The sequence below is a fragment of the Nerophis ophidion genome, linkage group LG21 (genome assembly GCF_033978795.1).
Source record: "Nerophis ophidion isolate RoL-2023_Sa linkage group LG21, RoL_Noph_v1.0, whole genome shotgun sequence".
Taxonomy (NCBI): Eukaryota; Metazoa; Chordata; class Actinopteri; order Syngnathiformes; family Syngnathidae; genus Nerophis; species Nerophis ophidion.
Window position 1 is genome coordinate 9,329,180 of NC_084631.1, and position 13,723 is coordinate 9,342,902.

General features: G+C 34.0%; 1 protein-coding gene across 1 annotated transcript in view; it reads left to right on the forward strand.

The window, feature by feature from the left end:
- The window catches only part of dcst1 (DC-STAMP domain containing 1), a 22,654-nt gene extending 9,493 nt beyond the window's left edge, over positions 1-13,161 (forward strand). The window contains exons 7-16 of the mRNA XM_061882836.1: positions 531-674; positions 742-863; positions 3,644-3,798; positions 8,311-8,410; positions 8,524-8,619; positions 8,726-8,852; positions 8,928-9,044; positions 9,118-9,260; positions 12,482-12,568; positions 12,631-13,161. Of these exons, the coding sequence (XP_061738820.1) occupies positions 531-674; positions 742-863; positions 3,644-3,798; positions 8,311-8,410; positions 8,524-8,619; positions 8,726-8,852; positions 8,928-9,044; positions 9,118-9,260; positions 12,482-12,568; positions 12,631-12,717 (1,178 nt within the window). The 3' untranslated portion in view covers positions 12,718-13,161. The remainder of the gene's footprint in view (positions 1-530; positions 675-741; positions 864-3,643; positions 3,799-8,310; positions 8,411-8,523; positions 8,620-8,725; positions 8,853-8,927; positions 9,045-9,117; positions 9,261-12,481; positions 12,569-12,630) is intronic.
- Positions 13,162-13,723: the final 562 nt, after the last annotated feature.

Here is a 13,723-nt window from a genome sequence, read left to right on the forward strand (position 1 = left end):
ATGGCCCCATTCATTCTTTTCTTAACACGGATCAATCGTCCTGTCCCCTTAGCAGAAAAACAGCCCCAAAGCATGATGTTTCCACCCCATTGCTTCACAGTAGGTATGGTGTTCTTGGGATGCAACTCAATATTCTTCTTCCTCCAAACACGACGAGTTGAGTTTATACCAAAAAGTTCTATTTTGGTTTCATCTGACCACATGACATTCTCCCAATCCTCTGCTGTATCATCCATGTATCCATTTTGGTATAAAAATGTTTTATTCTCTTCTTGTAAAAGAAAAGGCCACTTTTTAATGGCAAAGACAACAAAATATTCAACATTTTTCCCTCCAAAAAGTCAAATATTGTGTCTTGATTTTTGAATAAGGTTCAAAATGTTTATCAGGATTATTCTTCTTTGCACTTTGTGAACACTTTGTGGCACCCGTGCTACACCCCCCCTCAATACCTCGCCAGCCCCCCCTTTCCCGGTGTTACTTGTTACTACCGCCCCTCTTCCTCATCTTCATCTTTGGGGCGTGTCCAGATATGGTCAACCAGGGCGTCCAGCGCTGTGCCGATTGGTTCGGTCTCAAGTGGGCGGAGTGCATGGAGGCCGTCCACGTGCCCGTCATCAACCACATCCTGTGTGTGCCCATGAAGTTCCACTTCCTGTGTGACATCATGAGAGGTGAAAGGTCACGGTGGCTGCCCGGCGGCAGGCGGAGCAACGTTTGTGACGCCTGTTGTTTTCTCAGTGATGACGCCGTGGTGCAAGGAGCACGTTCCTGTGGAGGGAAACTTTGGACGCCTCTTTGACCGCCTCAACGACTCCATGGACCTTCTAACGCGGGAGTTCAGCACCAACCTGGTCATGGAGGTCAGCAGCACCTCCTTCACCAGTCACTCATTCACCCTTTCACTTGTTTACCTATTCACCTATTGATCTGTTCACCAGTTCGCCTGTTCACCTATTCACGATTTCACATATTCACCTGTTCACCTGTTTATCTTTTCACGGGGCGGCATAGCTCGGTTGGTAGAGTGGCCGTGCCAGCAACTCGAAGGTTGCAGGTTCGATTCCCGCTTCTGCCATCCTAGTCACTGCCGTTGTGTCCTTGGGCAAGACACTTTACCCACCTGCTCCCAGTGCCACCCACACTGGTTTAAATGGAACTTAGATATTGGGTTTTACTATGGAAATCGCTTTGCTTCACTAGAGAATAGCGCTATATAAATATAATTCACTTCACTTCACTTCTGTCATCCTAGTCACTGCCGTTGTGTCCTTGGGCAAGACACTTTGCCCACCTGCTCCCAGTGCCACCCACACTGGTTTAAATGTAACTTAGATATTGGGTTTCACTATGTAAAGCGCTTTGAGTCCCTCGAGAAAAGCGCTATATAAATATAATTCACTTCACTTCGCCTGTTCACCCATTCAGTTGTTGACCTGTTCACCATTTCACCTAGTTAAGTTTTTCATCTGTTCACTTGTTTATTTATTCAACTGTTCAACTATTCTTTTATTCACTTGTTCATATGTTCACTTGTTTCTCTATTCACCTGTTCACCTATTCTCTTATTCACTTGTTTAACTATTCACCTGTTCAGCTATTTACCTAATCACCTACTAACCTGTCACCTATTCACCAATTCACTTGTTCACCACACCACAAGTTGTTTATCTATTCACCCGTTCACTTATTCATCTTTTCACCTGTTCAGCTACTTACTTATTCATCGATTCACTTGTTCACCTGTTCACAAGTTGTTTTATCTATTCACCTGTTTCCTTTTTCATCTATTTACTTATTCAACTTCTCACCAACGAACATCAACTTTTTATCTGCCATCTATTCACGTGTTCACGTATTCATCTATTCACCTGTTCAGCTATTTACCTAATCACCTATTAACCTGTCACCTATTCACCAATTCACTTGTTCACCACATCACAAGTTGTTCATCTATTCACCCGTTCACTTATTCATCTTTTCACCTGTTCAGCTACTTACTTATTCATCAATTCACTTGTTCACCTGTTCACAAGTTGTTTATCTATTCACCTGTTTCCTTTTTCACCAACGAACCTCAACTTTTTATCTGCCATCTATTCACGTCTTCACGTATTCATCTATTCACCTGTTCAGCTATTTACCTAATCACCTATTCACCAATTCACTTGTTCACCTCCTCACAAGTTGTTTATCTGTTCACCTGTTCCCTTATTCACCTGTTCAACTATTTTACCTATTCACCAATTCACTTGTTCACCTGTTCACAAGTTGTTTATCTATTCACCTGTTTCCTTTTTCATCTATTCACCTATTCACTTATTCAACGTTTCACCAACGAACCTCAACTTTTTATCTGCCATCTATTCACGTCTTCACGTATTCATCTATTCACCTGTTCAGCTATTTACCTAATCACCTATTCACCAATTCACTTGTTCACCTCCTCACAAGTTGTTTATCTGTTCACCTGTTCCCTTATTCACCTGTTCAACTATTTTACCTATTCACCAATTCACTTGTTCACCTGTTCACAAGTTGTTTATCTATTCACCTGTTTCCTTTTTCATCTATTCACCTATTCACTTATTCAACGTTTCACCAACGAACCTCAACTTTTTATCTGCCATCTATTCACGTGTTCACGTATTCATCTATTCACCTGTTCAGCTATTTACCTAATCACCTACTAACCTGTCAGCTATTCACCAATTCACTTTTTCCACCTCATCCCAAGTTGTTTATCTGTTCACCTGTTCCCTTATTCACCTGTCCAGCCATTTACCTATTCACCAATTCACCTGTTCACCTCATCACAAGTTGTTTATCTATTCACCTGTTCACTTATTCAACTGTTCACCAACAAACTTCAACTTTTTACCTACCATCTATTCACCTGTTCACGTATTCAGCTATTCACCTGTTCAGCTATTTACCCAATCATCTACTAACCTGTCACCAATTCACTTGTTCACCTCATCACAAGTTGTTTATCAATTCACCTGTTCGCGTAATCATCTATTCACCTGTTCAGCTATTTACTTAATCACTTACTAACCTGTCACCTATTCACCACTTCAGTTGTTCACCTCATCACAAATTGTTTATCTATTCACCTGTTCGCTTGTTCACCTGTTCAGCTATTTAACTATTCACCTATTCACCTGTTCACTTAATCACAAGTTGTTTATCTATTCACCAGTTCCCTTATTCATCTATTTGCCTGTTCACTTATCCACCTGTTTATCCATTTACCTATTCACCATTTCCCTTGTTCTCAAGTTGTTTATCCCTTCACCTGTTTGCATATTCATCTGTTCACCTGTTCACTTATTCAACTGTTCACCAACGAACCTCAACTATTTACCTGTCATCTATGCATTTGTTCACTTATTGACTTATGTACATATTCACCTGTCACCTATTCACCCCTCAGCTATTCACCTCACCTTCTCACTTATTCGCCTCAAACATTCACGTGTCATCGATTCACTTTTCGTGGGGCAAAAACGTATTTAGTCACCTGTTCCCTTATTCACCTATATGTATACTCGCCAATTCATCTATTTATTTACTTCTTCACTTACTCACCAATTCATGACGACACCTCTCACCCATTCACTCGTCACTTGTCACCCATCAGGAGCAGGAACAGGACGTGTTTGAGGGACAGATCCTGGATCAGGAGTTCACACAATCCGTGCAAAGTTCTTTCCAAAAAGTGACAACTCGGATGCAACAACTGCTGGACCTCCTTCACCTGCTCTTGTCCTTCACCTTCATCACCTTCTTCACACAGTAACATCTAATCATCTTCATCTACATGTCCATGTTATCAATGTTGATGTGGATGTTATCAATGTTATTAATGTTGTTATTAATGTTGTTGTTATTAATGTTGTTGTTAATGGTGAAGTTGTTTTTATTGTTAATATTAATAATATTTGATGTAAATGTGGATGTCATGTTAATGTGAATGTCAATGTTAATGGTAACGTTGTTGTTTTTGATGTTGATGTTGTTAATGATGATATTATTAATTTGATGCTGATGTTAATTTTGATGTTTGTTAATGTTGATGTTGATATTATTGATGTTGATGTTAAAAATGTTGATGTTATTGAGGTTTTTAATGTTAATGTTGATGTTGATGTTATCGATTTTATTGATGTTGATGTTGGAGAGGTTGTTAATATTGATAATATGTCGATTGTAGCTGAGATAGGCGCCAGCGCCCCCCGCGACCCCAAAAAAGGGAATAAGCGGTAGAAAATGGATGGATGGATGGATGGATGTTGATGGTAGTAATGTTAATGGAAACGATGTTGATTTTGATATTAATGTTGATGTTATTAATGTTGATATTATTAATGTTGACATTAATGTTGATGTTGATATTATTGATGTTGACGTTAATATTAATGTTGATGTTAATAATATTGATGTTAATGTGAAATATTGATGTTTTAATGTTAAGGTTAAAAATATTGATGTTAATAATGTTGATGTTGATGTTAATTTTGATGTTTGTTAATGTTGATGTTGATATTATTGATGCTGATGTTGATATTGATGTTGTTGATGTTTTTAATGTTAATGTAGATGTTAGAAGTATTGATGTTGATGTTAATAATGTGGATGTTACCAATGTTATTAATGTTGATGTTAATGTTGACGTTTTTGACGTTGATAGTGTTAATGTTGATAATAACACTGACGTTGTTGGTATTGTTATTGGTAACATTGATGTTGATTTTGATATTACTGTTGATGTTTTTTTATGTTGATATTATTAGCGTTAACATCAATGTTGATGTTGATATTATTTATGTTGATGTAATAATATTGATGTTGATGTTAAATGTTGATGTTTTAATGTTAAGGTTAATGTTAATGGTGATGTTATTAATGTTGATGTTAAAAATATTTATGTTGATGTTGATATTGATGTTGTTGATGTTTTTAATGTTAATGTAGATGTTAGAAGTATTGATGTTGATGTTAATAATGTGGATGTTACCAATGTTATTAATGTTGATGTTAATGTTGACGTTTTTGACGTTGATAGTGTTAATGTTGATAATAACACTGACGTTGTTGGTATTGTTATTGGTAACATTGATGTTGATTTTGATATTACTGTTGATGTTTTTTTATGTTGATATTATTAGCGTTAACATCAATGTTGATGTTGATATTATTTATGTTGATGTAATAATATTGATGTTGATGTTAAATGTTGATGTTTTAATGTTAAGGTTAATGATAATGGTGATGTTATTAATGTTGATGTTAAAAATATTTATGTTGATGTTAATAATGATGTTGTTGATGTTAATGTTGATGTTAATTTTAATGGTAATGTTAATGATGATGCTATTAATTTTAATGTTAATGTTGATGTTATTAATGTTGATGTTAATAAAGTTGATGTTATTGATGTTTTTAATGTTGATGTTTGTGTTAATATTAATGTTGATGTTATTAGCATTAATGTTGCTTTTATTAATATTGATGTTGATGTTAATGTTATAGATGTTATTAATGTTGATGTTTTTAATGTTGATGTTAATTTTGATGGTGATGTTAGTAGTGATGTTATTAATGTTAATGTTAATAATGTTAATTCTGATGTTGATGTTATTAATGTTGTTAATAATGTTGATGGTAGTAATGTTAATGGAAACGATGTTGATTTTGATATTAATGTTGATGTTATTAATGTTGATATTATTAATGTTGACATTAATGTTGATGTTGATATTATTGATGTTGATGTTAATCATATTAATGTTGATGTTAATAATATTGATGTTAATGTGAAATGTTGATGTTTTAATGTTAAGGTTAAAAATGTTGATGTTAATAATGTTGATGTTGTTGACGTTATCAATGTTGATGTTAATTATGATGTTGATGTTAATTTTGATGTTTGTTAATGTTGATGTTAATATTATTGATGCTGATGTTAATAATATTGATGTTGTTGATGTTTTTAATGTTAATGTTAAAAATATTGATGTTGATGTTAATAATGTGGATGTTACCAATGTTATTAATGTTGATGTTAATGTTGACGTTTTTGACGTTGATAGTGTTAATGTTGATAATAACACTGACGTTGTTGGTATTGTTATTGGTAACATTGATGATGTTTTTGATATTACTGTTGATGTTTGTTTATGTTGATATTATTAGTGTTAACATCAATCTTGATGTTGATATTATTTATGTTGATGTAATAATATTGATGTTTATGTTAAATGTTGATGTTTTAATGTTAAGGTTAATGTTGATGGTGATGTTATTAATGTTGATGTTAAAACTATTGATGTTGATGTTAATAATGATGTTGTTGATGTTATTAATGTTGATGTTAATTTTAATGGTAATGTTAATGATGATGCTATTAATTTTAATGTTAATGTTGATGTTAATAAAGTTGATGTTATTGATGTTTTTAATGTTGATATTTGTGTTAATATTAATGTTGATGTTATTAGCATTAATGTTGCTTTTATTAATATTGATGTTGATGTTAATGTTATAGATGTTATTAATGTTGATGTTTTTAATGTTGATGTTAATTTTGATGGTTATGTTAGTAGTGAAGTTATTAATGTTAATGTTAATAATGTTAATTCTGATGTTGATGTTATTAATATTGATAGTAATGTTGATGGTAGTAATGTTAATGGAAACGATGTTGATTTTGATATTAATGTTGATGTTGTAAATGTTGATATTATTAATGTTAACATTAATGTTTATGTTGATATTATTGATGTTGATGTTAGTAATAATGTTGATGTTAATAATATTGATGTTAATGTGAAATATTGATTTTTTAATGTTAAGGTTAAAAATGTTGATGTTAATAATGTTGATGTTGTTGACGTTATCAATGTTGATGTTAATTATGATGTTGATGTTAATTTCGATGTTTGTTAATGTTGATGTTGATATTGATGCTGATGTTAATATTGATGTTGTTGATGTTTTTAATGTTAATGTTGATGTTAAAAATATTGATGTTGATGTTAATAATGTTGATGTTACCAATGTTATTAATGTTGATGTTAATGTTGACATTTTTGACGTTGATAGTCTTAATGTTGATAATAACACTGATGTTGTTGGTATTAATGTTGCATTAATGTTGCTTTTATTAATATTGATGTTGATGTTAATGTTATAGATGTTATTAATGTTGATGTTAATTTTGATGGTGATGTTAGTAGTGATGTTATTAATGTTAATAATGTTCATTTTGATGTTGATGTTATTAATGTTGATGTTTTTGATGTTGATGTTAATAATGTTGATGTTATTGATGTTATTAATGTTAATGTTGATGTAAATAATGGTGATAGTGACATTATTGATGTTATTAATGTTAATGGTGATGTTTGTGTTAATATTAATGTTGATGTTATTAACATTAATGTTGATGTTGATATTATTGATGTTGATGTTAGTAATAATGTTGATGTTAATAATATTGATGTTAATGTGAAATATTGATGTTTTACTGTTAAGGTTAAAAATGTTGATGTTAATAATGTTGATGTTGTTGACGTTATCAATGTTGATGTTAATTATGATGTTGATGTTAATTTCGATGTTTGTTAATGTTGATGTTGATATTGATGCTGATGTTAATATTGATGTTGTTGATGTTTTTAATGTTAATGTTGATGTTAATAATGTTGATGTTACCAATGTTATTAATGTTGATGTTAATGTTGACATTTTTGACGTTGATAGTCTTAATGTTGATAATAACACTGATGTTGTTGGTATTAATGTTGCATTAATGTTGCTTTTATTAATATTGATGTTGATGTTAATGTTATAGATGTTATTAATGTTGATGTTTTTAATGTTGATGTTAATTTTGATGGTGATGTTAGTAGTGATGTTATTAATGTTAATAATGTTCATTTTGATGTTGATGTTATTAATGTTGATGTTTTTGATGTTGATGTTAATAATGTTGATGTTATTGATGTTATTAATGTTAATGTTGATGTAAATAATGGTGATAGTGACATTATTGATGTTATTAATGTTAATGGTGATGTTTGTGTTAGTATTAATGTTGATGTTATTAACATTAATGTTGATGTTACTCTTGATGTTCTTAATATTGATGTTGATGATATCGATGTTGTTATTGATGTTAATGTTATTAATATTAATGGTGATGTTGATATAATTGTTAAGGTTAACGTTAATTATGGTTATGTTGATGTTATTGATGTTGAGGTCATTAATGTGGATGTTGATGCTAACGATGTTGATGTTCAGGTCGCTTGGTTACACGCGTCAGTTCCGAGGAGACATCTATTTTGACAACATGTACATCACAACATATTTCAAAAACATAGACAGCCGCAGGAAGACACGGGTAACATCTTCATCATCATCATCACCGCCATTACCAGTGCTTCAGTTTAAGTGTGTGCGTGTGTGTGTGTGTGTGTGTGTGTGTGTGTGTGTGTGTGTGTGTGTGTTCCGCAGGGTAAACGTTGTTTGTTGCCTCTCAGTGCGACTGACAGAAAAAAGTTTGTTGACCCCTGGAGTCCCAGAATTCATCCTGAAGAAGTCAAACAAGTGGTGGGTCGACCTCACACGCACACACACACACACACACACACACACACACACACACACACACACACACAACAATTTGTAACTCTGTGTGTGTGCGTGTGCATGTCAGTTATCGGGTGTGCTGCAGGTGCTATGTTTGCTGGTGGTGGGTGTGGTCCTGCTGAGTGTGGATTGGTCCGTGGTTCGTGTTCTGGATGTGGTCAGCAGACACACTCAGACCCAATTCAACTTCACCAGTAAGCACGCACACACACACACACACACAATAGCAACACATGGTGAGGCATTGTGGGTAACGCAGTCTTCCTCAGGCAGCCATCAGGTGGACATCAGAGTAGGCGGAGACTCTATGATGGCCCGCCTCCTAAGGAAGACGGTGGAGGCGTTTAACAGCTCCTCCAGTGTCCACATCATCACGGACAACCGTCGTAGGTCAAAGGTCACGCACATTTATCACTGTGCGTGTTCACAAATGACGATGCCCCGCCCCTCGTCCGTCAGGGTGCGTGACTCCGCCGTCCTTCCTCCCCGCCAGTGCGTATGTCAGCTGTGTTTGTAGCATCCTGCTGGCGGCGCTCCTCAGCTGCATTCAGGTGTACACCAATCGCCTCCGCAGGGTCATCGCCGCCTTCTTCCACCCCAAGGTACGCTTTGCCACGCCCACCTCGACCACAGATTTATACATTTTTTTTAACATGTTATTAATCGTTTGTATTGTATTTCAACAGCGCATAAAGACGCAACCTGTATTTAGCTCACACTCGTGTTTGATGACGGTGTCATGTTAGCTAGCGCTCATGCCACAGCAGTAAGAAAGTCCCGGGTTCGATTCCCGGGCTCGAGCTCTTTCTGTGTGGAGTTTACAGTGGGGCAAAAAGTATTTAGTCAGCCACCGATTGTGCAAGTTCTCCCACTTAAAATGATGACAGAGGTCTGTCATTTTCATCATAGGTACACTTCAACTGTGAGAGACAGAATGTGAAAAAAAAGAAGTTCTATTTTGGTTTCATCTGACCACATGACATTCTCCCAATCCTCTGCTGTATCATCCATGTATCCATTTTTGTATAAACTCAACTCCTCGTGTTTGGAGGAAAAAGAATACTGAGTTGAATCCCAAGAACACCACACCTACTGTAAAGCATGGGGATGGAAACATCATGCTTTGGGGCTGTTTTTCTGCTAAGGGGACATGACGATTGATCCGTGTTAAGGAAAGAATGAATGGGGCCATGTATCATGAGATTTTGAGCCAAAACCTCCTTCCATTAGTGAGAGCTTTGAATGGTTGACCAAATACTTATTTTCCACCATAATTTACAAATAAATTCTTTAAAATTCCTACAATGTCAATTTCTGGATTTTTTTTTCACATTCTGTCTCTCACAGTTGAAGTGTACCTATGATGAAAATTACAGACCTCTGTCATCATTTTAAGTGGGAGAACTTGCACAATCGGTGGCTGACTAAATATTTTTTTGCCCCACTGTATATGTTCTCTCAAATGGATGCCAAATGTAAAAGTTCCGTAATACAGATATATTTTGCACATTTAGCTCACTTTTCTCCCATTTCACTCATTTTCATCACACATAAGTTCAAATGTAATAGTGACTCTAAATGTCACATCTAAAAGTTAATATGAATACTAAATATAAATGTTGAATGTAAATATAACTGGTAAATATAAATATTTAAAAATATTTAAATGTTAAATATAAATGTTAAACCTAAATGTTGATTTGAACTCTAAATGTTAATTGTAAACGTTAAATCTATATGTTAAACATAAATATAACCGTTCAATATAAGTATTTAAAAATATAGATATGTTTAATATAAATGCTAAACCTAAATGTTAACTTTTATGTTAAATCTGAATTTTTCAATATGAATTTTATGGTACAAAATGGATGGATGGATGGATATAAATAGAAATGCTAAAGCTAAGTGTTTAATTTAAATCTAAATGTTAAAGCTGAATGTTAAATATAAATAAAAATGTTAAATTTGAACTTCAAATTTTAATGTTATATTTAAATATCAAATCAAAATGTTAAGTCTAAATATAGATCTAAATGTTGAATATATATCTAAATGTCAAAGCTAAATGTTTGATGTAAATATGAATAATATATCTAAATGCTAAAGCTAAATGATAAATCTAAATGTTAAATATAAACAGTGTATATCAATGTTAAATCTAAATCCTAAATGTTGAAGCTAAATACTAAAATATAAATATAAATGTTAAATTTGAATATTAAATATAATTTTTAAATTGAAATCTACATGTTAAATAAATATGTTAAATCTAAATGTTAAATATTACGTTTAAATCAATACCTAAATGTTACAACTAAATGTTAAATGTAAATGTAAAATAATCATATTGTTAAAGCTGAATAATAAATATAAATCTAAATGTTAAACATAAACGTTTAATCTTAATAGCGAATATTCATTTTAAAGCTAAATATTCAATCCAAATACAAATGTGTAATCTAATTATTAAATCTAAATCTACATGTTAAATATACGTTTTATACCTAAATGTTGACTATACCTCTGAATGTGAAATATAACCGTTAAATCTAAATGTTAAAGCTAAATGTCAAATATCAATGGTAAATATAATAATGAAATATAAAGCTAAATGTTAGGACTAAATACAGATGTTAAATCTAAATATTTATTCTAAATGTTAAATCTAAATGTTAAAGCTAAATAATAAAATGCATCTAAAATTTAAATATAAACATTAACTCAAAATGTTAAATCTAAATGTCAAATATAAATGTTAAAGCTAAATATTAAAAATAAATGTAAAAACTAAAGGATAAATATAAATGTTAAATATAAACATTAAATCCAAATTTTAGACATAGGTGTAGAATCTAAATGTTAAATATAAACATTAAGTCTAAATGTTAAATCTAAATTCAAGTGTAAAGCTAAATATTTAATCTAGATGTTAAATCTTAACCTACATGCTAAATAGAGATGTTAAATCTAAACCTGCATGCTAAATATATATGTTACATCTAAATTTGGGATCTAAATATTTAATCTAAATGTAAAATATAAGTGTTAAAAATAAATGTTAGATATAAGTGTTAAAATTAAATGTTAAATATCCATCCATCCATCCATTTTCTACCGCTTATTCCCTTTTGGGGTCGCGGGGGGCGCTGGTGCCTATCTCAGCTACAATCGGGCGGAAGGCGGGGTACACCCTGGACAAGTCGCCACCTCATTGCAGTAAATGTTAAATATTTACGTTAATTATAAATGTTTGGTCAAATGTAAAGATTAATATTTGGAGAATATGTAAATATTCCACCAATCCATGATCTCTCAGCTGCAAAGCCACTGTGAGATAATGGATGTTTATTCTATTCTTTGGAAAACTGAACAAGCAGACAGTGCATAAAGAGTTGTGTTAATACTATGTTGTTATTGTTTGGTAACTGCTGTCATGTTAGGTTATTGTGGATTTGTCATACTATTTTGTTGTTGTGGTGTCATGTTGTCGTTGTGCTGTCATAGTGTTGTCAGGTTATTGTTATGTTATTATAGTGTTGTCATGTTGTGATCGTTTTATTGGTGAGTTATATTGTCTGTTTTTTGTTGTTGTGCTGTCATAGTGTTTTGTTGTCATGTTATCGTGGTGATGTTGATGTGACAACGTGAGGTTAGTTTGTGTTGTTATTGTTTTATTGTTGTGTTATGTTTGTTTTGTCATTGTGATGTCGTGTTAGTGTAGCCATGTTGTGTTTGTGGGTTTTCCATGTTATCGTTTTATTGTTGCGTAATATTGTCCGTTTCGGTATTGTTGTGTTGTCATGTTGTAACTGCGTTGCAGAGGGAGAAAAGACGAGTGTTGTTTCTATACAACGTCACCCTGTACGGACACAAGTCAGACACAGAGTCGGCGCCGAGCAGCATAAAGGTACTGATGCTGGCGTCCTCCTGGTGGTTTTTGGTTGTGGGTCTGACCGTGTCTCCCTGCAGGTGTTGGACTGTTTCACCGTGTGCACTCGTGCGTGTGCAGGGCAGCAGGAAGCGTCTCGCTCTGAGGGAGGTGAAAGGTCAAAGTAGTTCTGTCCTCTCAACACGGGCAGCTGAGGGCGCTGTCTGCGCATTTTCACCTCCATAAGTTTTTTTTTATAGAACATTTCCATAAATCAATCAGTTGTATTTATTTGGAACACGTGAAAAACATTTAACAATTCAACAAGTTCAAAAAGGGCAGCACGGTGGAAGAGGGGTTAGTGCGTCTGCCTCACAATACGAAGGTCCTGAGTAGTCCTGGGTTCAATCCCGGGCTCAGGATCTTTCTGTGTGGAGTTTGCATGTTCTCCCCGTGACTGCGTGGGTTCCCTCCGGGTACTCCGGCTTCCTCCCACTTCCAAAGACATGCACCTGGGGATAGGTTGATTGGCAACACTAAATTGGCCCTAGTGTGTGAATGTGAGTGTGAATGTTGTCTGTCTATCTGTGTTGGCCCTGCGATGAGGTGGTGACTTGTCCAGGGTGTACCCCGACTTCTGTCCGATTGTAGGTGAGATAAGCACCAGCGCCCCCCGCGACCCCAAAGGGAATAAGCGGTAGAAAATGGATGTATGTATGTATGTATGTATGATAGTATATATATATATATATATATATATATATATATATATATATATATATATATGTATATCCATCCATCCATCCATTTTTCTACCGCTTATTCCCTTTTAGGGTTGTGGGGGGTGCTGGCGCCTATCTCAGCTAAAATCGGGCAGAAGGCGGGTTACACCCTGGACAAGTCGCCACCTTATATATATGTGTATATATATAAATATATACTGTATGTATGTATAAATGTGTGTGTGTCCGTATGTCTGTCCGTCTGTCCGTCTGTATGTGTGTGTGAGTGTGTGTGTTAGGTCAGGAAAAAGCACAAGAGGCTATATCTCTCAGAGTTAGTTGTTGACGAACCCCAAGATGCAGAGATGGAGGCAGGCATGGAGTGAGAAAACATGATTTGATAAAAATACTACAACAAGAACAAACCAAAGGGGTACAACAAAAAACGCGCACGTGGGCAGATAACAAATTA